Source organism: Chaetodon trifascialis, chromosome 2 (assembly GCF_039877785.1).
Source record: "Chaetodon trifascialis isolate fChaTrf1 chromosome 2, fChaTrf1.hap1, whole genome shotgun sequence".
In the NCBI taxonomy this organism is placed as follows: domain Eukaryota; kingdom Metazoa; phylum Chordata; class Actinopteri; order Chaetodontiformes; family Chaetodontidae; genus Chaetodon; species Chaetodon trifascialis.
The window spans coordinates 8,329,162-8,356,664 of NC_092057.1; the positions used below are offsets into that span (position 1 = coordinate 8,329,162).

Below are 27,503 nucleotides of genomic sequence, written 5' to 3' on the forward strand. Positions count from 1 at the left end.
AATTTCATGTTGTGCTTCTACTCACGTCACACAGATCTGATCGTTCCAGTACCAGAGCCACAACACATCTCACATTACCAACAAACGCTTCGGTCAAACCTCCAGGACAAGTTCATGTGTGCACAAGAAGGATGGGTCAAGAAGAAGGATGAGCAGCGTCTGGAAGATATCTACACTGAGCTGTTCATCACCGCGGGGGGTGACCTACACATCAACACACAGCATGAGGTCTGGCAGGTTGAGGAGGGGGGGAAGCCTGCAGACACAGAGGAGCCAATTAAACTCAGTGACATATTCAAACCCCCCTCTGGAAGATATAAACCCATCAGAACAGTGCTAACCAGTGGAATCGCGGGAATTGGCAAAACATTTCTTGTGCGCAAGTTTGTGTTGGACGCAGCTGAAGGACGAGCCAATCAAGACGTGCACCTCATATTCCCCTTCACCTTCCGTCAGCTGAATTTATGGCAGGGAGAGAAATTATGTTTGGCAAAGCTCATTCATGAATGTATCAGGGAGACCAAAGACATCAAGAAGGAAGCTCTTAATCACATCTTTAAAACGCTGCAGTCATCAGGAAACACCAACTATGACAAGAGCACGTTCAAGCTTCTGTTTATTCTGGACGGACTGGACGAGAGCCACATCAAACTGGACTGCTCCACCAATACAAACCGGGACGAAGACTTTGATGTGACAGAGTCCACCACAGTGGATGTGCTGCTGACAAACCTCATCAACAGAAATCTGCTCCCCTCTGCTCGCCTGTGGATAACCACACGACCTGCCGCAGCCAATCAGATTCACTCTGATTTTGTTGACATTGTGACAGAGGTCAGAGGGTTCACTGACCGACAGAAGGAGGAGTACTTCAAGAAGAGGTTCAGAGACGAGGAGCAGGCCAGCAGAATCATCTCCCACATCAAGACATCACGAAGCCTCCACATCATGTGCCACATCCCGGTCTTCTGCTGGATCACTGCGACAGTTCTGGAGGATGTGATGAAGACCAGAGAAGAAGGAGAGCTGCCCAAGACCCTGACTGAGATGTACATCCTCTTCCTGGTGGTTCATTCCAAAATGAAGAATGTGAAGTATGGTGAAGGAACTGAGACAGAATCACTGTGGAATCCAAAGAGCGGGAAGATGATTGAGTCTTTGGGAAAACTGGCTTTTGAGCAGCTACAGAAAGGAAACCTGATCTTCAGTAAATCAGACCTGAAAGGATGTGGCTTCAATATCAGAGCAGCCTCAGTGTACTCAGGAGTGTTCACACAGATCTTCATAGAGGAGAGAGGACTGCCCCAGGACATGGTGTTCTGCTTCATCCACCTGAGTGTTCAGGAGTTTCTGGCTGCTCTTCATGTTCATCTGACCTTCATCAAGTCTGGAGAAAATCTTCTCTCAGAAGAACAACCAGCATCTCAACGGTCTAAATATTTCTACCAGAGTGCAGTGGACAAGGCCTTACAGAGTCCAAATGGACACATGGACTTGTTCCTCCGATTCCTCCTGGGACTTTCTTTGCAGACCAATCAGAGTCTCCTACAACAACTGGTACACACAAGAAGTATCCCACAGAACAGTCAGGAGAAGGTCGAGTACATCAAGGTGAAGATCAGGGAGAATCTGTCTCCAGAGAGGAGTATCAATCTGTTCCACTGTCTGAACGAACTGAACGATCGTTCTCTGGTGGATCAGATCCAGCAGTACCTGGGTTCAGGAAGTCTCTCCACGCGTAAACTGTCTCCTGCTCAGTGGTCAGCTCTGGGCTTCATCTTACTGTCCTCAGAAAAAGATCTGGACGTGTTTGACCTGAAGAAATATTCTGCTTCAGAGGAGGTTCTTCTGAGGCTGCTGCCGGTGGTCAAAGCCTCCAACAAAGCTCTGTAGGTGCACAGATAACTGCTTGTAGTAACGATATCAGTACTGATCAATTGAATCTGTCAAATTGTGTTTTCTCACCCCCTGATACTCCAGTGCTTGAATGTTTGTCTCAACCAATCAGTGAGGATGTATCGTTTGTCTTTGTCTCACAAATCCTCCTTTAGACTCAGCAGCTGTAATCTATCATGGAGAAGCTGTGAAGCTCTGTCCTCAGTCCTCAGCTCCACGCCCTGTACTCTGAGCGAGGTGGACCTGAGTAACAACGACCTGCAGGATTCAGGAGTGAAGCTGCTCTCTGCTGGACTGGAGAGTCCAAACTGCACACTGGAGATTCTCAGGTCAGGATTCAGCTTCTGAGGATGGCCATTTAAATGTTGTTGGGCGTACAGGATAATGTCAGCGATGATACCAATTGTGATGTTAACTGATTCTGTTGATGACAGGACAAGAAAAAGGACACCCATTGATCTGCTAAAGAAAATTATCTGTGTGTGTGTGTGTGTGTGTGTGTGTGTGTGTGTGTGTGTGTGTGTGTGTGTGTGTGTGTGTGTGTGTGTGTGTGTGTGTGTGTGTGTGTGTGTGTGTGTGTCCAGGCTGTCAGGCTGTATGATCACAGAGGAAGGCTTTACTTCTCTGGCCTCAGCTCTGAGATCCAACCCCTCCCATCTGAGAGAGCTGGACCTGAGATACAATCATCCAGGGGACTCAGGAGTTGAGCTGCTGCAACAGAGATTGAAGACTCTCAGGTATGAACCTCTCACATTATTTCTCTGACTCGGTTCAGTCTGTTGATGTTGTTTTCAGTCTGTTAAGTGGACGTGCTCTGGAAGCTGCGTTGTCTCAACGGTCGATCTGCATGAAGGTTTATGAAGGCTTTGTTTCTTTGTCCAGTGTGGAACATGGTGGAGAGCAGAGGCTGAAACCTGGTCTGAGTAAATGTAAGTGTGTGTTTCATGAAAACAAGGCAGAAGTGACGTTCTGATCTAACAAACAGTCAGTCTGTTCATGTTCATGATAAAGTGCTGCTGTCTTGTGTCTTCTTCTGTCCTTCAGATGCCTGTGAACTCACACTGGACACAAGCACAGTTCACACAAACCTCAAACTGTCTGACAGCAACTGGACAGTGACAGCAGTGACCGAGAAGCAGCCATACTCTAAACATCTGGAGAGGTTTGACTTCTTTGAGCAGCTGCTGTGTGGCACTCGTCTGACTGGTCAGTGTTACTGGGAGGTGGAGTGGACTGGAGTGGTTTACATATCAGTGGCTTACAGAGGAATCAGAAGGAAAGGACACACTGCTGACTGCTGGTTTGGACGCAACGATCAGTCCTGGACTCTGAGGTGCTCTAATGTTAATGTTTACTCTTTCTATCACAATAGGATAAGAACAGACCTGCATCTCTCCTCTTCCTCCTCCTCCTCCTCCTCCTCCTCCTCTAACAGAGTAGCAGTGTATGTGGACTGTCCTGCTGGCACTCTGTCCTTCTACAGAGTGTCCTCTGACACACTGGTCCACCTCCACACCTGCAGCACCACCTTCACTGAGCCTCTGTATCCTGGCTTTGGGTTTGGTTTCTCTGAGTCTGGCTCCTCTTCGGTGTCTCTGTGCAGAGAAAAAGACTGATGACAGTCAAACCAACTCAAAGCTTCCTCTTGTTCCTGTCATGTGACCATGCTGCATGACTGACGTTTTCGTAATGATTTGTCTGTGTTTTGTTGACAGTTGCTGTGGTGCTTGGTATCTGTTGCACTCAGGGAAATGTGTTAGTCTACTGTTTTATATTTTCTTTATCACTGGAAAAAGTAATTGTTTTTGTATTTCTGAATAGATTGTGATGATGTCGCTTCACTTTTGTTGTGGCGCAAACTGCAGATGGAGGGCAGGAAGTGATTTTCTGCATAGGAAGCGCTTTATAATGTGTCGTTTACAGTTGCTCAAATTGATTGAATCAAGAAACCATGTGGAGCTTTTTGGATAATGTTTTGAATCTATGGTGAGAGATTTAAAGTAACAACTACAAGCAACACAACAAACACTTGTTAAATTAGCGTTAATGGTTTCACATAAAACAGCTGAACGTAAATAACGTACTCTGTCTTGTTTAGAGATCCTCATCTTTATTGGCATTTCATTGGACCTTAGCAAGCAGTTAACATAGCAAACAACTGTAATGCAAACGTCATCATTCAGCACCGCAGCGCTGAACGTTTGCTGCTCGTTAATCCACAGTACAATAAAAACTATGAACCCTTAAAAAAAACCAAACGACAGTCATCCCGGAGCACTTTCATACCGAGGTTGTGAACCAACCACTAACAGGAAAGTTTTTTGCCTCCAAACTTTTGTTTTCTCGAGTAGAACGACATCTGAATGAGCAGCTAGTTGTTTTATCTGCTGACTCAACAGCAGCAAAACCTTCAGTTCACATAAAAATTGCTCCTCTTCATAACGTAAGAGTCACGCCCAACACATGATCTGATTTTCTGTTCACACCTTTCTTTCATAATTTCATCTAAACTAGCACAGGAAGAGCTTTTCTTCATCTTGTCAACTGCAGTTTCCACTTGCTGCCCTCTTATCCCTTGTTTTCGTGTTTATTGTATAAGTTCTGTACTTCAGTCACATGATGGCTCCTGAGCACACTCCAGGTGAGAAAGCCATGGGACACAGTCGAAAGCTCTGTAAATACCCAATGAGCAGACAGTGAGTTTACATTGTTCTGATGGAGACGTCATGAGGCGCTGTCAGTCCCAGCTGATTTTCATATGTTTGTTTCAGCTAAAATAAACTGTTGATCCTCGTCACTGTGTTTTGTCGCGCTGATGCTGCAGCTCTGCTCGGCTCTGCAGAGCCAACGTTTGGCTCCATGCGTGGATGAAAATCAGTGTGACTTTAAAGAATCTTGGGGCACACAGGTGAGTGACGTTTACATGAGACTGTGCAGCAAACACTGAACCAAAGCTAAACAAGCTGCTGTATGTCCTCTTGCCATCATCAGTGCAGAGAACAGCAGCTTCTGTTCTTTAGGCGGCGCTGACCGTGGCTTTGCTCCAATTCCTCCACCCACTCCGTCTGTGTGGGGTCACTATTATGGCTCTGAGAGGAGGGTCTCCTGATTAAAGGGGAGGGTGTTCAAGCTCCTCAATGCTGCTGCCTCCATCCTTAGTTAATATACATATCCAGAGGCCGGCCTGCAGAGACCAGGACTGATTGTGGCACTTTTCCTCCCCGAAGGACCTTGGCTGGGTCTGGAGACGGAGGTGCTCAGCTCATGGCAGATCCCTCTCTGTAGTGACTCCACAGCATTACGATGCACTGAATGATTCGCAGAGTCAGTGTGGGGATGAAGGCTGAGCTCCTCTCAGCATCCACAGTCCAGCATCTGTCCACACTGCTGGTGCCACTCATGGAGGTCACACCAGGGTCAAACCTCCAGGACTTTATGACCCACCCCACCTGAAGGATGACTAGTGGAATGACACTGATGTGGCGGACCCTTCACAGTAAGAAAAGTGTGGGGGGAGGGGCTGCTTTGAATGTGGGCCTCAGTTTACTTCCTCATTTTGTTCCCACCTCCTTTGATTGTCACTTCCTCCTGTCACTCAGACACTTGTAACTTTTATTTTCCATAATTATCCATCAATCACAGAGGCACAAAGGGCTTTACAACACACGTCAGCATTCGTCCATTCACTCGTTCGTGTGGCTGCTCCACTTAAAATACTGTTGGTGTGTGAAGGAGAGGCCTGAAAGCAGAGGAAAACGTTCATTTTGCTCATATTCGTGTTTGAGGGGTCAAGGCCTGAAAGAAGCAGCTAAAGCAACTCCGACTCCTCAGGTAGAGTTGCCACCTTTCAGAAATGAAAATAAGGGATGCCCACCACAGCTCCTCGGGGCCATGACCACCACGGCCCGACTCCCGTGGGGTGGGGCGCCCGAAGCAGTGGTATGTTTTATTTTGTGCCACTGTTTTTAGTAAAGGGGTGATCAAGAAAGCAATTAGTCATACTTCAAAGTTGAAATGCTTTATTACCAGTGAACACATTCTTTATTGTGCAACATTGTTGCATATAAAGTGCTGTTAATTAGGCTACATAAAGCCATAATTACATGCATCCCTATTTAACATACAACGAGGAAATATAACAAAGTGCCAATCAATTAACCTAGTTAATGGCATAGGTCAGATGAGGTCATCCAAACAGTTAAACCACACTAATAAAAGAATTTATGTAATGATCACTGAACACTGTATTCCTCAAAAATATAAACATTTTGACATAGATTACACAGAAAGCTCTACAAACATTTTTAAACTAGGAAATGCATATATATTTAAAAAATAAACGTTTTCTATTAACAATGTTTATTTATTAACTGTTAATCCATTAGTATGATTTGTTCTTTAAATGGCCATTTTTATTGGCTAATACTGCTGTATATTAAATAAATGATCATTCATTCGACTAAAAACTCAACATCCTAAACAATCAATCAAACCACAATAGTCTAATAGTAATCATCTCCACTGACGCTGTCCAGCCAAGGATGTGCCTCTTCCCACTCGCGTCTGTCCTTTTGCAAGCGTTTTAAAAGGCGCGCGTGTTGTGAGCAGCGCCGGAGCGTGGTGTCTGTCTCTAGGCAACCGTGACAGCAACACACGCAGGCACCCTGGCACAGGCACAGGCACACGAGCGGGGTCCTGCGTAGATCCCACCATGACAATTTTGCTGGCCTTAGTATTTCCTGTGTTTTATTTTGTTCATTATTGTTAGATTTAGTGTTGATGTGTGTGTGTGTGTGTGTGTGTGTGTGTGTGTGTGTGTGTGTGTGTGTGTGTGTGTGTGTGTGTGTGTGTGAGAGAGAGAGAGAGAGAGAGAGAGAGAGAGAGAGAGAGAGACATGTGTATTGGACATTTATGAAAATACAGAACAAATCGCGTCCCGTATTGGTTCAAAACGGGACGCAACATTTAATTGTCAATTAAAGGAAGATTCCGGATTTTACGGGACGGGTGGCAACCCTGTCCTCAGGCTGACGTCCTCCTGCTCCCCGCTCCTTCGACTCCTCCTATCTCAGCCGTCTCAACGCTGCAGGAAGTGAAGTCGAAACTTTTTGGAAATGTTTTCTGATCTGACTGCAGTGCGTGTGTTTGACCAGCAGGCGTCGCGCACATCAAATCCACTGTGCTCGCCGCTTTGAACGCATGATCAATACAACCTGCTGCAAAGCCTCAAAACCTGACGACAGCCATGGTCACAGACACTGATCCCCATGATGACACCTCTCTTTTCAGTTATTAATCCTATTCCACTTCCACATCTGGTTTGTGCTGAAGGACAGCCTCAGAAGGAGGAATGTGGTATTAAGTGGTAGAGCTGCGCCCCCTGCTGACCAAAGAGAGTCGCAGCAGAGTGAGCCGATGAATCAGGGAAGCGTGCTACGGAGAGAAAGGAGACTTTCGCTGGGATTATTATTGCTGTTGTTCCTGTTGGGAGCTGGACGTGTGCGTTCATACACCAGTGAGTGTAATGTTTATGGTTGCCAAATGACATTATGCTGTTTATTGTAGTCTATTTCTGTGTTGATAACCGGGCTAAACCGGTCGCTCGTTAAAGCTAATAATTGCTGATAGCGAGCAGTTGCTGTATGTTCATAGTATTAGCCTGTAACATCGGTTGATGTAAGCTAAGAGGAGGATTCATTCTTATTTCATTGATTATTTACCATATTATTTCATTGGTTAATTACCACCACTGGTAGCCCAGTGTACAGTTAAAATAATATGCTGTACTGACATGGACGAAATTTTGATTTTAGAGGTGGGGGGGACACAAGTATTTTTAATTAAACTCAAACTCTTTCAGCTTACTGTGTTTTCTAGCAGTTCTTCTAGTTTTCTATTGTTACTTTTAAGTTTACTGCTCCCTTTTTTGGTTTGACTGGATGTAAAGCATGTAGCAAAATATTATCACCCAATTCTGTGTGTCACATTGTTAGTCAACTTCACTCCAACTCAGTAATACCAATTTTACACTTATTTTTGGAATATATGGTAAACATACCTCATTTTAATAGCACCACCCAGTGGTGGGCAGGTCAAACTGACCTAGGAATATCACAGGTGGGGAGAAATTGAATAAAATGTCCATCATTCAGTAGTGACCATCAATTTGATTTGAAATGAGTGTTAACAATTATATCCTCTTTAAATCCTCTTTTTGACAAATGAAAAGTGAACAAGGGTCAATTTGCCGAAAGACCACAGAAAGATCAACATAATCAACTCATTGAAAGCTTCCAAACACATGTTGTCTTCGATCACTGGCAGAGATAAAATCCTGGCAGAGTTTTTTCCTGTCCAAGGTGTCAACCCTCTCTTGGTGTATGTGACAAACTGCCACATTATTCAGGCGTTTCTGCTTCATGCAGTTGCAAAGCCAGGTCTTTAACCTCCTCAGTGCGCTGAAACTCCTCTCAGCTTCAGCTGGCGATGTTGGAACAACCAACAACAGCCTCACAAGGACCTCCACCTGATCAAAAAGACCTCTGACTTCAGGCAGCATGCCTCTCAGGATGTCTGCAGCTTCTGTGCTTGATATGTAGGTGTTTTTTGATTTGAACATGGCTAATTGCACATCCAACATCCTCCTGTTAATCTCTGGATACTGGTCCACGATGGCATCACTTTTTCCAGTTACAAGCACATTCTCCAATTTCTGAAGAACTTCAAGGCTTGCTTGATGAAACCGCTCTCTGAATTGCACATGTGCTGTGTCAAGCATCTGGAAGAACTCCCTTCTGAAGTAGTCAACAGAAGCTGCTGGGGCATGTGTTGGAGCTTCACCAGCTAGGTGTTTCGGTGGCCTGCGGATACGAGGCATTTCAATTGGGCTGACGTTTAGTGAGGTGACCAGCTCTGTTGCCCTGTCAAAGATCTGTTCGAATCTCTTACCATATAGTCCAAAAATAAGTGTAAAATTGGTATTACTGAGTTGGAGTGAAGTTGACGAACAATGTGACACAGAATTGGGTGATAATATTTTGCTACATGGGGGCTGCACGGTGGCACAGCAGGTAGTGCGCGTGCCTCACAGCAAGAAGGTCGCAGGTTCGATTCCCGGGTCGGGCCTTTCTGTGTGAAGTTTGCATGTTCTTCCCGTGCATGTGTGGGCATGCGTGGGTTCTCTCCGGGTACTCCGACTTCCTCCCACAGACCAAATGGGTTAGGTTGATTGGTGACTCTAAATTGCCCCTAGGTTGTGTGTATGTGCCCTGCGATCGGCTGGCGACCGGTTCAGGGTGTACCCCGCCTCTCGCCCGTTGACAGCCGAGATAGGCTCCGGCCCCCCCGCGACCCCGAAAGGGATAAGCGGCATAGAAAATGGATGGATGGATGGATTTTACAACATGCTTTACAACCAGTCAAACCAAAAAAGGGAGCAGCAAACTTAAAAGTAACAATAGAAAACTAGAAGAACTGCTAGAAAACACAGTAAACTGAACGAGTTTGAGTTTTATTAAAAATACTTGTGTCCCCCCCACCTCTAAAATCAAAACCACACACACACACACACAATTTACTATTAATGAATATCTATATTTTAAACTCCAAAAAGAGTTCATGGCATGCACCTCCATGCCTTGAAAAATGAATTCAATCCACGTTGCTCTTCTGTCGGCTGGGAGCCGATGGAGCGATTTGTGCTCCTCTTTACAGCCAATAACAGAACAACGCCTGGACATGATTCATAACACAGTGCTTTCGATAACCTAACAGCGGATCTGTGAGAAGGTGGCGCTGGGTGGAGAGACACCGAGCGCCGAATTCAAATGGCTTGTGTGGAGGCTGTAGGCAGGGTGCTTACAGAGATCTGTATCTCACTCAAAAAAGCGCGGACGGTCTTGTTTCACACTTTGTATGTGTGTGGCAGCACCAGAGACCCAAAGAAGTGAGTTTTTCATAATATGGGACATAACTGTGAAAATCGTTTTATTTAATTTTTTTTAATTTGAATTTCTGATTGGGCGGGCAAGCTGTCAATCTGGGCGGGCGTACGCCCATGCCTGCCCGTAGCTCCGCCCCTGGTTGCAGGATAGGTGTAATTTGAGCAACTTACACTTTGACTTCTAAAGAAGTCTCTAATGTCCACTTTTCTTTTTTAGACATCCTGGCTGCGCCTCCCCCCCCCCACCTACACACACACACATACACACATACACACACACACACACACACACACACACACACACACACACACACACACACAGAGGCACGCCGCACGCAACATAGATAGCACATGGTCAAGCACACGGACATAAATCAAACGTTAGTGTAAATGAAATCTCTAATATTACAATCCGTCTTGCTGACGTGACCCAGGCAGAACAAACGTCCAACATGATGTTCAACAACAGCGTACAGGCAGCGGCAGATCAACGGGAAGCTCGAATCGGGAACTCCTGTCTCCTGGGCAACTAGCAAACCGGTGTACAAATCCTGGCGGTTTACAACCTGATTGAGTGACGGGGGGGGCGGCCAATCACACAGAAACGGCAGAGCCAATCGAGGAGCGTGTGAGCGGTCTAAACAGGCTTCAGCTTTAGCGGCTGTTTTCTGCTTGGTTCTAGTGCCTGCCCCCAGAATAGGTTACTCTCATTTTTCCACTTAAAATTAAAAAAATCCAAACACTTTGTCAAATGTTCATAAAACCACAAAGAGCCACGTCGTTAACTGCAGCATGTTCTAATTCAAGCTGCCTTTAGGAGAATTATCTTCAAACAAAAATGGATTTCATGTTTGTTTTAATTGAAAAGGAGGAACTTTTTCAGCCCTGCGTGTTGTCTGCAGGCTTCCTGTCTGTCACTTCCTGTTACCTGAGAGGCGAAAAGCCTTCTCAGCTGTTGATGTTGAACAGGCAGATTATTTTGTAAATCTAAGCATCTCTTTTAATGGTAGAAAATAATGTCATTGTGCGTTTTATATGTATTAATAATGTTCCTTTACTGAAGAAAGGAAAGGGTCTTGTAGGCGTTCAGTTAAAGGTGGTAAACGGGCAGTCTGACGGGTGAAATGGGCGTTAACCCAAAGCAGAACCACATCCTGTTGTCTGACATCATCGAATGCAAATCTGGGCAGCAGATGATTAAACAACTGCTCTGACTTCCATCTCTGCTCGGACTCTGAAGTGAACATGAACTTCTTCTCTCACTGGGATCAGCTGATCTTCCAGGATAACTGACGGTAAGTTTGGAAACTCAAAGAGGTTTTGAGATATAAAGTTGCGCCTTTATTTCTGCTCTTTGTATTATTCTCTGTGTGACGTTTATTCTCCTGAAGTCAGATGTGTTGGTGAAAGGATGCAGGATGGGAAACACAACAACAACCGGCCAGGCAGCAGCACAGAGTGGTGAGATGGTTTTCTGATTTTCCTCCTCATGTATCGCTGATTCGTTGTTGTGCAGAGATCACAGAGTGAATTCTTTCATGTCTTATTGGCGACACGTTGAGCTCTGCAGACAGTCAACAATGATTCACTGTGAAAACTGTAACACAGCTGACATGACTCGACCTGTTTGGCCAGGAGGCTGAAAAACAGACAGGCTGACTTGCCAGCTGGTGAAAATACGTTGGCATGAATTCAAGTGAATGTGTGAACATGAAAGTAAGATCCTTCAACAGGAAGTCCTTGAGTGTCGGAGAAAAGGCGTGTTCTCCAGCAAACACAAGCTGTCTACACGAGGACAGGTTTCACCCAGAAACATCTCACTCATTGTTTTGGTCCTTTTAATGACGGCGTGCAGGGACAGACAGAACATGTGGACAGACAGAGAGAGGGACAATGTGCCTCTTTACCAAAAGAATCATGCCGTTGAAGATCAGAGATTGAATGCAGAAAACTGAAAATCAGCATGTAAAGGAGACAGGAGACGTATTCAGATGTCCAAAGATGCCCCCGACTTCACCGTCAAATACTACAGGTACATCCAGGTGTTGAAGTGAGACTCAAGCTGAGCTCAGAGAAACTTCTCTCCTTCAGTATCCACCGACTGTTAAACTGGACAGCAGACTTTCAGTCAGACGTCCAGGTCCCGTCGGTGGGTAGATGGTCGTCCCCGGCGGCGTCCTCGTTCATTCATACTCGTCATGAGATTCAGAAGGGAACAAAGACGAACTGTGACTCAGCAGCAGGTTTCCTCTCTGTGGTTTGAGTTTCCTCTTCAGCAGCACAAGCATGCATTTCCTCTGAAGGTCTGAAGCAGCAGGCAGCGTCCACACAGTCAAACATTCACACATTCACACCTGTTTGCTCTGATGCCCTCTGAGAAACACCTCCAGCACCTTTAACCCTCTGAAGCTTCAGCGGACAGGTTTATCCTCATCAGGTTTATGTTTCAGTACTTGTTTGCATTGTATTGGAAGACGTTTTGACTTTTCTGCACTGACCTGCTGTCAGTTTTTTTGGGGAGCAGTCAGGCTGCTAGTTAAAAACAACCAGCAGCTTTCAGACAGCAAAGCCTCTTTCAGCATCACATCATGTTTCCATCAGCCTGCTGTGTTTTCCACAGAACAGAGCGAAGCAGGACGCACGCTGGTGTCTGTTATTTTCTCTTGAAGGACAAATGGTCAAAAATGTCTGTTGCAGATTCAGGTACCAGATAACATCCACAGCCTGAGTCTGACGTTCAGTGATTATTTCGTATTTTCTCGACCAGCTGAAGCTCAGAGGGGAGCAGGAATTGCGACGGTCAGCGCTCAGAATGGAAGCGTCGTCAACACCCCTCAGTTCTCTGGTGTTCATGCACAAAGAGATGCTCATCTGAACGTCACCGTCAACAACACATACGGTAAACGTCTCCCCTGCACGAGGACTTCAAATAAATATAAATATAAATAGATAAATAAATGTTGCATATTTCTGTTTCAGTTCAGCCTCCTGTCGGGACAGAAGAGGCCAATGTCGTTTCTCCCAAATCCGAAGGTGCTGTGCTGCTAAGATGTGAAAATGTGACGCATGTTAAACTGATTTTTCACGAGGAAATAGTTCATCTCACCTCTGCCTTTAAAACACAGCTTGAGTGAAGTTTGATGGAGGCGATGATGCTGAAAATGTTAGTGACCGTCAGCTGTCAGATGACAAAGTAAATCTGGACCTGAGCCACAACCAGTTCTCCCTTCATTCTGGGCTCTGGTGGTTCTGGTCTGGTTCTTGGATTTGTGGTGTTTGACAATGAAGTGTTCATGTGAAGACATTCGTACAGTATTTGTTAACCTGGAAAAGTAAAAATTAATAAGTGATTTTCACATGGCTATGATTTTATTCATCTTTCAGGAAACATCCAAAGGTGCCAAGCTGAACTAAAATCTTACCTTGAGACTACAACAAAGAATCTGTTTCAAGGAACGAAGGAAGACGGATCACCGACTCCTTTAAACAAGATCTACACGGAGCTTTACATCACGGAGGGAGGCAGCGGGGAGGTCAACAGCGAACACGAAGTGATTGACCTAGAATGCAGAAGGTGTCCGAGTGAGGAGAAGAAAATCCACCTCAATGACATCTTTAAACCGTTATCAAAGGAGGAAAACCCTCCTCAGAGAGTCCTGACGAAGGGAATCGCCGGCATTGGAAAAACTGTGGCCGTGCAGAAATTCACTCAGGACTGGGCCAGAGGAAGAGCCAACCCAAGCACTCAGTTCATCTTTCCATTCACATTCAGAGAGCTGAATTTATTAAAAGACAAGTGTTGGAGTCTTACTAAGTTAATAGCTTGTTATTTTGCAGAAGTCAAGGATTTAGAAATGTCAGACTACAACAACTCAAGCGTTTTGTTCATCTTCGACGGCCTGGACGAAAGCCAGCTGCCTCTGGACTTCAAGAACAATGAGACCTGCCGCAGCGTCACAGCAGATACGACACTTGACGTCCTTCTCACCAACTTAATCAGAGGGAAACTGCTGCACAATGCCTCCATCTGGATCACGAGCAGACCAGCCGCAGCCACCATGATCCCCTCCGAGTTCATCGACAGGGTGACCGAGGTACGAGGCTTCAACGACGAGCAGAAGGAGGAGTACTTCCAGAAGAATCTTAGCAACAAAGATGTGGCTCAGAAGATCTTCAGTCATCTTCAGTCCAAGCCGTTGAGGAGTCTGTACATCATGTGTCACATCCCAGTCTTCTGCTGGATTTCAGCCACGGCTCTCCAGAGTCTCCTCACAGAAACTCACAGAGGCGAGTTACCCAAGACTGTGACGGAAATGTACACTCACTTCCTGATCATCCAGACCAAACGGAAGCACGAGAAGGATTATCAGCCGGCTGAAACAGACACAGACGTGATCATGAAGTTGGGAAAGCTGGCATTTGAACAGCTGCAGAAGAAGAACATAATCTTCTACCAAAATGACTTGAAAAGCTGTAAACTTGACCTCAAAGAAGCTGCAGTTTATTCTGGAGTTTGCACGCAGATCATAAGAAAAGAATTTGGTCTTTACAAACAAGAGATTTACTCTTTCATACATTTAAGTGTTCAGGAGTTTCTTGCAGCTCTGTATGTTTTAGAGACCTTCATAGAAGGTGGAGAAAATCTGCTTCCCAGCCAGACGAGTGTGAAAGTGGCATCGGAGAAAGGAGAACTTCCCATCATCCTCCTCCACAAGAACGCAGTGGATTTGGCTTTGGTCAGCGATTACGGACAGTGGGACCTGTTCCTGCGCTTCCTGCTCGGTCTGTCACAGCATCAGAATCAGGAGCTTCTTCAGAAAGTATTTGGATTTAAAAGAGGACATCCGCAGAGCAACCAGCAGACGATCACCTACATTCACGAGAAGATCAGGAAACTGTCCTACACCGACAAAAGCATCAATCTGTTCCACTGTTTAAACGAGCTGGGTGATCAGTCTCTGGTAGAACAAGTCGAGAAGTACCAGAGCTCAGGAGATGTTAGTCAAATCTCCCCTTCACACTGGTCAGCTCTGGCCTTTCTGCTGCTGGTTTCCAAAGAGGAGCTGGAAGTCTTCGACCTGAAGAAATACCACAGATCAGATGAGGTTCTGGAGAGGCTGCTGCCTGTGCTCAGAGTCTCCAAGACAGCTTTGTGAGTATTGAAGACACCCGTCTCACCCTGCTCTGGAGCTCTCTCTCTCAGGTGGCGCTCATAGAGGGCCAGAGGAGAGCGTTCGCCGAATGCTAACAGTCATTTTGTTTTTCACTTCAGGCTTCATGACTGTAACCTCACTGACAGAAGCTGCAAGTATATTTCATCCATCCTCAGCTTGGACTCTTCTGGTCTGGAGGAGTTAGACCTGAGCAGAAACAAACTGCAGGACTCTGGAGTGGCAATGCTTTCCAACGGTCTCAAGAGTCCAAACTGCAAACTCCAGAGAATCCGGTCAGAATATCCTGGCCCTTCAGTTTAAGGCCATTATTTTACAGACAGTATGTGTGTGACTTCTGTTAAATCAGGTGTAATAAAGATGGTGAGACACTTTGAACTTGTCTTAAAAGACATGCAGCAGATGTTTCCCTTCAAATGTGTGATGAACATGCAAATTTCTCATCTTTAAACAATTTTCAAACTGATCCATTATTTTTAAATAATCCATTCGGGAGGAAATGGTTAGCTTAGCTCCACCAAAGAGAAAAACCCCATCTGATTTACAAGCTACAACTCTTCTTTATCCAACAGCTGATCGATATTTAGAGAGGAGACATCGTGGCTTTAGCTGCCGTTAGTGGACTGATTGTTGAGTTTTTGGTTTGCTCTCTGTCCTAACTGGACTGTCAGCTGTCTGCAGGATGTAGTTGGTTAGCTAACAGTCAGATTGTGGAGCTGTTGGAAGTGTTGAAAGGTGGAATTTTTCACTTTAAATGGAGCTAAGCTAACAGTTTCCCCCTGCTTCTATTCCTTGTGCTAAGCTAAGCTAAACACATTCTTTACTCTGTAACCGAAGCTTGAAAAGCTCAATATGAATGAAATGATTGTTATTATAAAAATCTTGGGGGTTTAGACCTGCTCATGAGGTAACCTTTGTTGACAGGATATAGCACGTATGAGGCCGTTCTGTTTCACTAAACTGAACAGCTCAAAGCTTCATGGTGTGTAAACACTGTTTCTGCTTCTTTTCGTGTAGTTTGGAGGAATGTGGTGTCACAAAGAAAGGATGCCAGTCTTTGGCTCGTGGTCTGGCTTTAAACCCGTCCCACCTCAGAGAGCTGGATCTCAGCAAGAACAAATTTCACAACGAGGGACTGGAGCTGCTCTCAGAGGCTCTCAACAGATGCTCTTTGGAAACACTGAGGTGAATTTGTGTGATGTCAGTTTATCATATAACCACATTTTTAGTGTATGTGTGACCTGACTAATGAACTCTGTGTGTGTTCCTGCTCAACATGAACAAAGTGCTTCACATCTGAGGAGGCAGCTGCCTTCTGCCTTCCTATCGCTCAACCTTGGATGAAGTTTCCTCCTCACTGTCTGTTGTTATGGCAAACTGAAAGCGGCATTCCCATTGGACAGGATAAAATAAGTCTGAATCCTGTCCAGGGTCTGTCAACCTCTGACATCAAACCCCAGTTAGCAGCATGTGATTCCTCTATTCTTAGTGTCTTACCAGTAGTGGAGCTAAAATAGGTCCACCACTGCTCGTTCATTAAAATCTGAAGGGTACATCCTCAGAGGAGCAGGACATGTGATTAGGATTATCTCATAGCTTTGACATTGATGGTGTTGTTAGGGGATACAGGGTCCATCCTCTGGGGACCAGGACTATCCACAGTGAAATTCTGAGAGCCTAGTGTCTCTCCTGTCTGCAGGTTACGTGAGTGTGGACTCACAAGGGAACGTCTGACTCTCAGCTGGAACCCGTCTCACCTGAAAAACCTGGATCTGAGCAGGAACAGTCTTGGAGGACATGCGGTCGCTCTGCTCTGTGGCTTTCTGAAGCATCCCGACTGCAAGCTGGAGAGATTATGGTAAGATTTGACAAAGGTGAGTCTGACTAGTCTCCATATTCATTTAACATAAAAGCTTTAAGGGAAACCACTGCTAATTATTGTTTTCAGCTAAACTCAGTTGATTACAGGATGGACTGCTGGCTAGCTGGATAGCTAATGAGATACAACACATAAAAAAGACAGTGGAGCAAGGCTAGCAGTTTCCCCCTGCTTCCAGGCTTTGTGCTAAGCTAGGCTATACTTGTCGTGGCCTTACTGGACACACAGAGATAATCATAAACAGCTTGTTTTTGTCAGGCAGCCACTGAAAATGTCACCTGGGGTTCAACTGGGACTTTGTGCTGGTTTATAGGTCTGGGACTAAAAAAGAAGATATTCACTGACTTCATTTCATTTTATTCTTTATTTCTTGTAAAGCCTTTTCAATACAAAACTCCAAATGGAAAGTGCTGCAGCTCTGGCCTCAGCTCTGGCCTCGAACCTTTCCCAGCTGAGGGAACTGGATCTGGGAGGGAACGACCTGGGTGACGAAGCAGTGATGGACATTGCTGCTCTGCTGAGGGATCCAAACTGTAAAGTAGATACACTGAGGTGAGACAGTCTGCAGACTCACAGCGAAGGTTCACCTCGAGATGACGAAGGCTCTGAATGCGTCAGGCTGCCGTGCTTGACTTTACCGTTTTAATATTTAGAGGAGGGGTCGTGACCAAGGAACAAATGATCTGGGCTCAGTCTTGGGAAGAAGCTGAGGAGCTTTGAGACCTTTCTGAACATTGATGGATGGATTCCCTCCTCTTTACACGTCCATCAACAGGCCAACGTAAGGCTGCATCATTCAGACAGACAGATATTCGCGGCATAAAAGTTCAACATATAAAAACAAATAAAACAATAAGAATAAAAGCAAAATATATACAAAGACAAGCCTTAAATCTGAGCCAAACAGTATGAAGGTGGTCATTGTGCAAAGCTGCAGCATGTGTAATATTAAGGACTCTCTCAGTCTGCACATTCACACATACTGAACACATCATGTATGAATCTTCATGTTGTCCAACACGCTTTAGCAAACAACTGTGACGTCATTTGAGAGGCTCAGCCTCCAGGTCAGAGGTCAGGGGTCAGGGTCTGGAGCTGCATGTTACCACCTCTAAGTTCCACCTGTTTCCCCACAGACTGGCAGGCTGTCGGCTCACAGAGCGAGGCTGTGCCGCGCTGGCTTCCAGTCTGAAGTTAAACCCAGCCCACCTCAGAGTTCTGGATCTGACAAGAAATGAGCTCCGGGATGTCGGTGCTGAGAACCTGTCGGAGTTCCTGGCTGAGCCACTTTGTCACCTGGAGACACTGAGGTGAATACTGAGGCATGATCACACCTTGAACCAAAGTGACAGGAATGCTGCCCAGCAACACACCTGTCACACATTCAGGTGTTCGAGGCTGTTTTCACACTAAAACTCACCTCATATGAGGAATATTTAATATTCAATGTTTTAACTTCTCATAAACAGACTTAGATTATCATATCATATTATATTATCAGGGCAGCACGGTGGCACAGCAGGTAGTGCGCATGCCTCACAGCAAGAAGGTTGCCGGTTCGATCCCCAGGCGTGGCCTGCAAAGTTTGCATGTTCTTCCCATGCATGTGTGGGTTCTCTCTGGGTACTCCGGCTTCCTCCCACAGACCAAAAACATGTTCATTAGGTTAATTGGTGACTCTAAAATTGCCCCTAGGTGTGAGTGTGAATGGTTGTTTGTCTTGTGTGTTGCCCTGCGATCGACTGGTGATGGGTCCAGGATGTACCCCGCCTCTCGCCCGTTAACAGCTGGGATAGGCTCCAGCCCCCCCGCAACCCCGAAAGGGATAGGCAGTATAGAAAATGGATGGATTATATTATCATTTCTGATTGAATCTTATTTTCATTTCTAGAACACAAAACAAACTGATGTGAAACTGTCTGAATGTCTTCCTCCAGCCTGAAATGCTGCATGTTGACTGCAGCCTGCTGCCGGTCTTTAACCTTTGCCCTCACCTGCTCCTCCGCTCTCCAAGAGCTTGACCTGAGCTACAATCAGCTGACGGACCAGGGGGTGAAGCTGCTTTCTGATTGGCTGAGGAAACCTCAGTGCTGCCTGGAGGTACTGAGGTGAGTTATTTTAATTTCCAAATCAAAGCTAAAACTGAAACTATTTTCTCTGTAGATTTATAAATGTTATTTACGTAACGTACATCTACATCTAATGTCATGTTTGTTATATAGCGTTTAGCATTGTTATCCTCCTGTGCGGCTTCATCAAGGTCATCAAACAAACTTAACGTTACATAATCAGATGTTCAGAGTGATTCCACTCTCATGTCTGTGTGGTGAATATGAAGCTACAGCCAGCAGCTGCTTAGCTTAGCTTAGCTTAGCTTAGTTTATCTTAGCTTAGCATAATGACTGGAAACGGGCAAACAGCTAGCCTGGTCCTGTTGGGTGGCTCCACTTGCTTGTGTTTTTTGACTCTGGCCTTGTGATTTCACCTGTTTTTCAGCCTGTTGGTAGCAGGTTTACAAACCAAAGTGTAAAAATCAGCATTTTTGTTCTGGATTATGGTTCAGACTCTGTCTTGGATGGAGATACTGAAGCTGGATAAAGCTGTTGTTTCTCTGGCAGGTTGTCAGAGTGCACAGAGAGCTGCTGTGAGTTTCTGGCTTCGGCTCTCAGGTTGAACCCTTTGCACATCAGAGAGCTGGATCTGAGCAGGACTGATCCCGGACAATCAGGTCTGAAGCTGCTGTCAGATCTACAGAGGAGCAGTCTTTACAAACTACAGATGCTGAATGTGACAAAGTGATCAAACACCTGAGTGACACAGACTGAAGTGGACAATACGAATACGAGAGAGTTTATGGATCACACCTTCAGGTGCTTTGACCTGCTGGATTCAGGTAAAACAAACTCTGGTGGGTTTATCTTCTTTTTGAAAGGAAACACTGAGCTTTCATCCTGCTGCCACTGAGTAAAAGAAGTTTGAACACACTGAAGTAGAAGGTTTTCATTCCCATCTGAATACTGTTTTGGCAGATCGATGCCTACAGATGATTATATCTGTTTCATAGTAGCTGGAAAACACAATGAGAGCAAAGCACGAGTCCATGTTCAATTAAAACTGAGAAAAGGAATATTTTCATGTTTTCCCTCGTGGTTTATCTAGACGTTCTCCAAGAAAAAGCTTTTTACTATATATTTATCTACATAAATATCTATATTCTTGATATCTATATTCTTGAAATCAAATTTTTTAGATTTATATTTAAGGTATCTATAACTATATTTTAGCTATATATCTATATTTTGGTCATTAACTACATCTGTTACTTCAAACTGTGTGTAATATCCGTGTTCTGAGGTGACCAGAGCTGGAACTGACCCTCTGATGTGGCACATTGGCATCTTCAGAATTTCATTGGCTATTTGAAGTCATCTGCCAAGTCAGTTGTGATTGGCTCAATCTTCACATGGAAGAAGAGAATGAGGCCCTCCTGTCACACTGTTATTGGCTTCTCTGGTTGCTAGGCTTCAGATGCAGATTGTGATTGGTTGAGTGAGGTGTCACATTACTCTACAGAGCGAACTGGAGACAGGATGGTTTCCTCAATGTTACAAATGTTTATTGATCCTCCTGCTGTGATTATATCTTGAAATGGTTTCCATCAATCGATTCACAGGAATCTGAGCTTTGTAACGGTGTTTGAGTATAAATGTGAACATAGTGTTTGTGTTGACTGACAGGAAGCAAAATAAATGATTGTAAGTTCTCCCACAGTCCGCTGGTGGGCTGTCAGAACGATAAGAGGTTCTAGCTCTAAAGTTCATTAAAGCAGGCAGGTGAACTGAAAGGGACTGATTCCATGTGTTTGTAATAAGACTACATCATAAAAACTGAGGAAAAGCTTCAGTACATCGCGTTGCTTTAGCTGTTAGCTAACCGGAATTCATTTGTCAGTTGTTGCTGGGCACATAACTTGATGCTAAGCTACGGCTGATAGTTAACAGACTTACTTAATGAGATCTTTCATCCTTTAAAATTGACGTTTTGAAAAGTGAAACACTGAATCAATTACAGTCACATTCATTTTTGATTGTCACTGAATGGTGCTGGTTACAAGAAGAAGAAGGGTTCTTCAGAACTGATGGAATAATATTCACAACTAGAAAAAGTAGGAATAGTACTTTTTCTGTCATGTCACTATTATGATTATTGGTATATTTGTCTTTTACTGTCTGTCTTACTTACAGTTTGATTTCTGCACATACATGATGATGATGATGATGAGGGGGAGGAGGAGTATACTCTGAGCCTTGTTTGGTGTATCCTGTTCTGTACGTTACCTGTTTTCCTTTTTCTGTCCTCAGTAATTTATCATCATTCTTGTAACAGTAACATCAGTGTTTAGTTTTTTCCTCAGAAATAAATAAACCAAGAACATAAAGAGATAAATGACTGTGTGGTTTATAAACGTCACACAGACTCAGGAGACTGTGTGTGAAGTGTGAAGTCAGATGTTAGTGGGAAACAATGAAGGAACACTTAATTTCAGAAAAGACTTTATTTCTTTCTGTTCAGTTGATAAAACACTCAGCAGCTCGTTCTCTTCGCACTAATTCCTCTTCCTCATTAACTTCAGGGATGTGATGGAGTTTACCTGAAGAGTGTGAATCTGTTTCTTTTTGTTTCACACCTGATGGCTGATCACACTCAGCAACGTCAAACTGACGTCCGTCCTCAATCACTGTCCAAATGTCGACTCTCTCCACTTTTCCACAGTTCAGCACAAAGAGGCTATTTCTGTCCACTGAAGACAGTGTGGGACAGTCATATGAGGACAGAATTAAGACTCTCAGATGAAGATGGGCCAGTCAGCAGAGTAACATGTTGCCATTGTACGTTTCTGCAAACCACGTTAAATATGTGATGCTGTGTGGAATTTGTGTGTTTTATACGTATAAACATGTCTGACATGAGCATCAAGGTGACGTCATTCAGATTGTCGGGACTTGGACGTGAGCTGCCTGGTGAGACGACTTTCAAGCAGAAGACCGCCAATCGAGCCGTGTTTATGGCAACAAACCAGGTAGAGGATTCAGAGCCTAAACAAACCAGACCTGAACCACAGCGCTGTCACAACATGACATTAAAAGTCTCAACAGATCTGTGGTTTGCAGAAATGTCAACATCTGTTCTGGCGACTGTGCTGAACAAGAAATGACGAGTCGAATGTGTCTTCAGTCGTCGACCACGCTGCCACAGTAGCTGCCACGTTAACATAGAAACGACTTCCTGGATTTCAGCTCTTGTAGACAAACAGCAGCTTGTTTGTCTTGAGATCATCATTGTCTTTAAATAACAAATCATGTTTTTGGTGCAAACATGGTTCCTTTCTCCACAGATTGACTTAACTGATGATGACGATGAGACATTTAAGTCCCGGTCACTACCAGACGGTTTCATCCACAGATAACCTGATCACTGAATCCTGAAAACAGATTTAAGTCTCTTGATCTGAGCCGCAGTAGTTTTTCTCATTTCTCATTAAGTCATGATCTTAAGATAATGGACATGAAATAATTCTTAGCAACCACGCTGGTATCTGTGAGTCAGACCTCCGTCAAACGATCCCTGAGATAAGCCTGAAGCTTAAATTTACCAATGTTCAACATTTTGGTAAATATTACATCAGAACATATGAGAATAAACATATTTCCCAAAGTGCCAAACTTTCCTTTAAAGTTTCCATGTGGAGATTTAGTTTCACTTCTTTCAAGTTTTTTTGATGACAGATTTTGGAGAAAAGTAAGTTGATTATAGTTAAAATTCTATCAGTGTTACTGTCCATCAGTGTCCTTCCTCAAATGACCACCAAGTAAAAAAATTTAGTCCATGTGCGTCAACTTGCAGACGAACTCTTACAGCTGCTCTAAACCCGCCATGTCCACCTTCACTTTGACAAACAGTGTGTCGTCGTTGACATACGTGGCGTTCTGAGGAGCTTCCAGCTTGTTGAGGGGAATGAAGCATGAAAATCCAACAGCGACGTTGCTGACGGACTCGGAGCAGGGTCGCTGGAAGCTTTTGGACGTCGGGTCGGGTCTGAAGCTGAGGCTCCGGTGGTTGCCGGCGCCACTCTGATCCAGCACAGACAGAGACACGGTCTGTCTGAAGGGCCACGGCAAAAGAGCATCGAAGTCTCCCGGCATCAGGACAACATACAGGGACAGGTGGGTCCCTCTTCCCTCCCCGTCCCCGTTCAGATAGACCTTGGCGGCCATTTTGTAGCCGCAGCGTCCTGTGTGGAACGGGACGCTGCTCAGACAAGGCGAGTGACCACTGACCTCCGCTTCCCTCCTGTTCCTGAAGTCCTTGATCTTCCAGATCAGTTTGCCATCGTACGACGTGGCCTCGAGCTCCTGCAGGTGCTGCTTGTTACGACTGAGCTGAGCGGCGTGGAGGTCCAGGAGACCCGACTGGCACTTCAGATTCTCCTCCAAAGTTCCTGAAAACACCAACACATTCTCTCTAAACCTCAGAGCATGCTGGACTGTGAACTGCATCTTCTTGCAACAGGAAACACCAACTTTGGAGTGTGTGGAGACATAAAGTCACACAAACCTGCTCCTTTACAAACAAACTGGTACTTTCAGAACAGACAGACCTGCTGTGAGTAATTTTGTTACCCAGGTGTTTCTTGAGGGCTTCGGTTGCCGACACTTCCTGTATCACAGCATCCAGAGACTTCCTCAGCTCCTTCAGCTCCTCCAAACCGGGACTGAGCCCCCGAGACACCTGCTGGACTTCCAGCTGGATGGTGGACAGGACGTCCTCCTGCCTGCTCAGAGTCCTCTGACCACACAGAGAGACAGACAGAGGTGATCTTGTTTAATGGCGCTGCTGACGACAGCTGCATCCTCAGGTACATTTTCCGGTTTTACGAATAAAATCAAATTTGTCGAGTTTTTAAATACAACACATTGTGTAGCCAAGAGATGAAATCAGTGTTTAGTTTCAGTATTCTGGATGAATCTAATGCTGAGAACTCTTCACTGAAGCTGGCTGATGAAGACGATGAAGGTACCGATGAAATGATGGCAGGTTTGGAAAAGAAGTGACAGTAAAAGGCAGAAATGTGTTTGAACCTGAGCTGTGGAGACGATGTGTTCGTGGCTGCTGTTCTGCTGCAGCAGTGGTCTGATTTCCTTCTGCAAACCAGCGAGCAGTGAACTGTCCGTCTGGACCTCCTGCTGCCTCAGCAGCGCCTCTTCCTGGAGAACCTCGACCTGACCAAGGAGACAACAGTCTGGGGTAAACACTACTGTCTCTTTCACACTGGACAAAAACCACTAAAATCCACTAACATCTGGGTCTCATCTTCAGTGGGAAAGTCTACAATTTCATTCACTATCGGGTCAAATGACTCTGCAGAAGTTTGTCAGCTCCTGGGTCGACTCATTTTCAGCCATTTCAGGTGCGATGATGATGGGAAAGGGTCGATCACCTATTTTTCGTGGGTTTACATTACGTATTACATTACATATTTAAATAACCTGCATATGTGCTGTAGCTTCAGTGTAAACGTGTTATTAGTTGTCATATCTTGGTGTTAAGAATCAGAAGGTCAGGTGAGGTCCCTGGACATACCTGCTGTTCCAGGTGAGTGTTGCTCCTCAGGACGAGCAGCATGTGTTGGCTGACAGCAGCGTCTTCATGCAGCTTCACTTTCCCTCTCTTATCCTGCAGAACACATTGGAGAGAGTTCAGTGCGGTACACTGTGTCTCATCTCTCAGGTGTTGGACTGCGTCCGAAAGGTGAACCCACCTGCACCCAGCAGCCGAGCCTCTTATACGAGCAGTCGACGTGAACCTCGGGACATGACTCTCTGTGCTCCGTCAGCTGGAGGAGAAAAGACACATTCAAACATCCGCTGGTTACAGCAAAATCAACCCAACTACGCTGGTCTGACAGTGGGTGTTAGCAGCAGCCTAAAGCTGGTCTGAGTGTGCCTAACTGGAGCTGTTTTTGAGTCCTGACTGTCCTCAGACACACATGGACCAGAGTTGACTCATATTTAGTCCTTTGGTGCTGAAACCCAAGTGTGCTGATCTCTGTGCCTATAGATCAATAATGACACTGAGCTCACCTTGTGTCGGGGAACCTTCTGGGAGCAGCCGTTGGGACAGTCCACCTCCACCTCTGGACAGGAGTTCTGCACATGATCCTAAAGACCACAGAGTCACAACAAGCACATCAGCAGGACTCCACCTTTCAGCACACTGAATGAGTCAAGCTGGGACTGCTGCTGGTGGTTAACTGTATTATCTTCAGCCTAAGAAGAAGAATCACTTCAATGTCCTTTCTGATGAGACGTGACGGATCCCAGCGTCCCCAAAGAAAAGCTGGAACGAGCGGCAGCCTGGACAACCTGTGCATCGGGAGTGTTATTCTGCTGACGTTACCTGGAGGAGGCTGAGCCGGTGCGGCTGCTGGCAGTGTGGGCAGGGCTCCGTGCGGTGAGGACAGGTGTTGGTCAGGTGTTCCTGCAGGTATCTCCTCTGTAGCGCCGCCCTGCAGCCTGGATTGCAGCACTGCAGCTGCTCATACTGACATGATCTCAGGTGCTCCTAGGGAGGACAAAGTGATGGAAGATAAACAAACCGTCACCAAGCTTCATGAGCCCAGACAAGACTGAAAGTTGTGATTTAACATGTCTGTCAGGTGGATAGAGGGTTTAGATTCATCCATCTGTTAGCATGTTACACAGTGGAGCTTATTCCCCTTCAAGGTGCTAAGAAGAGGAAGGATCAGTCAGCAGAAGGTGCTGTCAGTCAACCCAGTAGAAAATACACATTATCATCAGTCTCTGGTGTGTTAGCGTATCCTTGTGACATCAGAGCTGAGACCACATTCACACAATAGTCCATTAAACACGAGTTGGACTGAACTGTCGGGTCATGGCCGACCTGCAGGTGGTGCAACGTGACCACAGAGGTGCATGCTGGGGAGTTGGTGCAGTACACTTCTAAATTGGAGATTTCTCGTTTGCAGCAGTTGTCCTGGAAAACCTGCAGAGAGAAAACTCTCGATTAGAATCTGTTTAAACTTTTCCACGCTTTGCATTGACAGACGGTGACGTGTTTCCAAACTGATGTCCAGTCAGGAGGAGCGGGAGGGCGACGAAGCACACACCCGCTGTAACAACAGGTAGGTCACATGACCACCGCAGGGAATGCTCTGTTCTGTCTTAATCTCAAAGAATGTTTTTAACACTTTAAACTGAGCCAGATCACCATCCTGCACCTTTGCACAGGACAAACCATCCAGAGTATCAGATGAACAAATGAGGTGTCATTGAAGTGAAAGTGGAAACCAGTGGAAGGTTTTCAGTTCCCCGAAATATCGCTGAATGTAGGAACGCCGGGAGATACTGGACGACTACTGCATGAGCGATCGTTAGCTTAACGGGAAGACGTTTTTTATTTTTGTTATTTTCAGCTACGTTAGCTTAGATTTCTTTGGCTGTTTTCTGTGGAAACTCGTGTGTTTGTGACTGTGCAGCTGTTCAGCTCTGACCTCAGCTGGTTTGATCACAGCTCCATCCACTGGACAAACTGGGCTGACTGGTGACGCACTGTCCCTGAAAGACAAAGCAGACTGACGTTCACACTGAGAAACCACGATGGACCCAAACCATCACAGAGGTCTGAGCCTGAACTCATGACGACCACAGGACAGGTACAGAGTAGGACACCTGTTTAAGGTGGACTGTCAGTAAGCTGACTGTCAGCACAAGTGATTTAAGGTGGACTGTGTCAGTGTGAGTGTGTTTTAAGGTGGACTGTGTCAGTGCCAGTGTGAAGGTGGACTGTGTCAGTGTGTTTTAAGGTGGACTAGCTCCTACATCAGTCCTTGGAGACAGTGGAAGCAGTAGATGTGTCCACAGGAGTTCTGCTGAGGGTTGAGCACGACTCCTCTGCAGACGGGACAAACAAACTCCTCCTTCAGCGTCAACACAAACTTCAGGGAGTGCTGGATGGAGGTCAGCTCTGACTCCCAGGAACCCACGGGGCCCGTCGACCTCATCCTGAACTCCTCAGACCTCACAGACTCCTCAGACCGCAAACTGGACTCCTTCGATCCCCCCAGCTTTGTGTCTGCTGCTGCCATGAATGCAGGAGGAGCGACTGAACAGATCATAAGTGAAGACTTGATTAGTTTTGTTTTTGAATCAAAATGAAAACGTTTTCAATTCTGCCTTAACAACCTTGTAAATATCACTTTTTTTTTTGGTAATTCGGTAAAAAAAAAAAGAAAAAAAGAAAAAGGGAACATGAGCCTGAGCCTGAGCCTCAGAGACATCACTCAGGACACCTGAGGCAGGATGTGGACAGGTGACACTGGAGCATAATAGGAGCTGTTCTGTGCTTTAGATCTCCTCTTTGCATGATTTGAATTGTTTTCACATCAACGTGCAGATCGGACATTGTTGACATTGTTTCCCTGATTTTTGCCTCACAGGCTGCAAGGAGTCTCCAGCCCTACCCTCTGATTGGTGAAAGGTGCACCTGCAGCCTGACAGAGGGCCTGCAGGCAAAACTCAGGGCTGACAAATACAAT

At 45.4% G+C, this 27,503-nt stretch overlaps 2 protein-coding genes across 2 annotated transcripts; one reads left to right on the forward strand and one right to left on the reverse strand.

Moving 5' to 3' along the window:
* The first annotated feature begins 38 nt into the window (after positions 1–38).
* On the forward strand, positions 39–21,302 carry LOC139349995 (uncharacterized). Its single transcript, XM_070991084.1, has 16 exons — positions 39–1,889; positions 2,052–2,225; positions 2,481–2,633; positions 2,779–2,825; positions 2,941–3,509; positions 11,230–11,299; positions 12,606–12,737; positions 12,818–12,871; positions 13,223–14,990; positions 15,111–15,284; positions 16,027–16,194; positions 16,709–16,867; positions 17,267–17,440; positions 18,025–18,198; positions 18,826–18,996; positions 19,507–21,302. Exons 1-16 carry the CDS (start codon positions 115–117, stop codon positions 19,685–19,687), a joined length of 5,943 nt encoding a protein of 1,980 aa, XP_070847185.1. The 5' UTR covers positions 39–114; the 3' UTR covers positions 19,688–21,302.
* Positions 21,303–22,790: 1,488 nt separating this feature from the next.
* Positions 22,791–27,053, reverse strand: traf5 (Tnf receptor-associated factor 5). The gene is made up of 10 exons (XM_070985383.1): positions 26,788–27,053; positions 26,460–26,523; positions 25,850–25,951; positions 25,346–25,510; positions 25,030–25,107; positions 24,708–24,782; positions 24,530–24,622; positions 24,028–24,168; positions 23,569–23,734; positions 22,791–23,387 (listed from the first exon to the last, which is right to left on the reverse strand). The coding sequence occupies exons 1-10, from the start codon at positions 27,051–27,053 to the stop codon at positions 22,801–22,803; spliced, it is 1,737 nt and encodes a 578-aa protein (XP_070841484.1). The 3' UTR covers positions 22,791–22,800.
* Between the last annotated feature and the right edge of the window lie 450 nt (positions 27,054–27,503).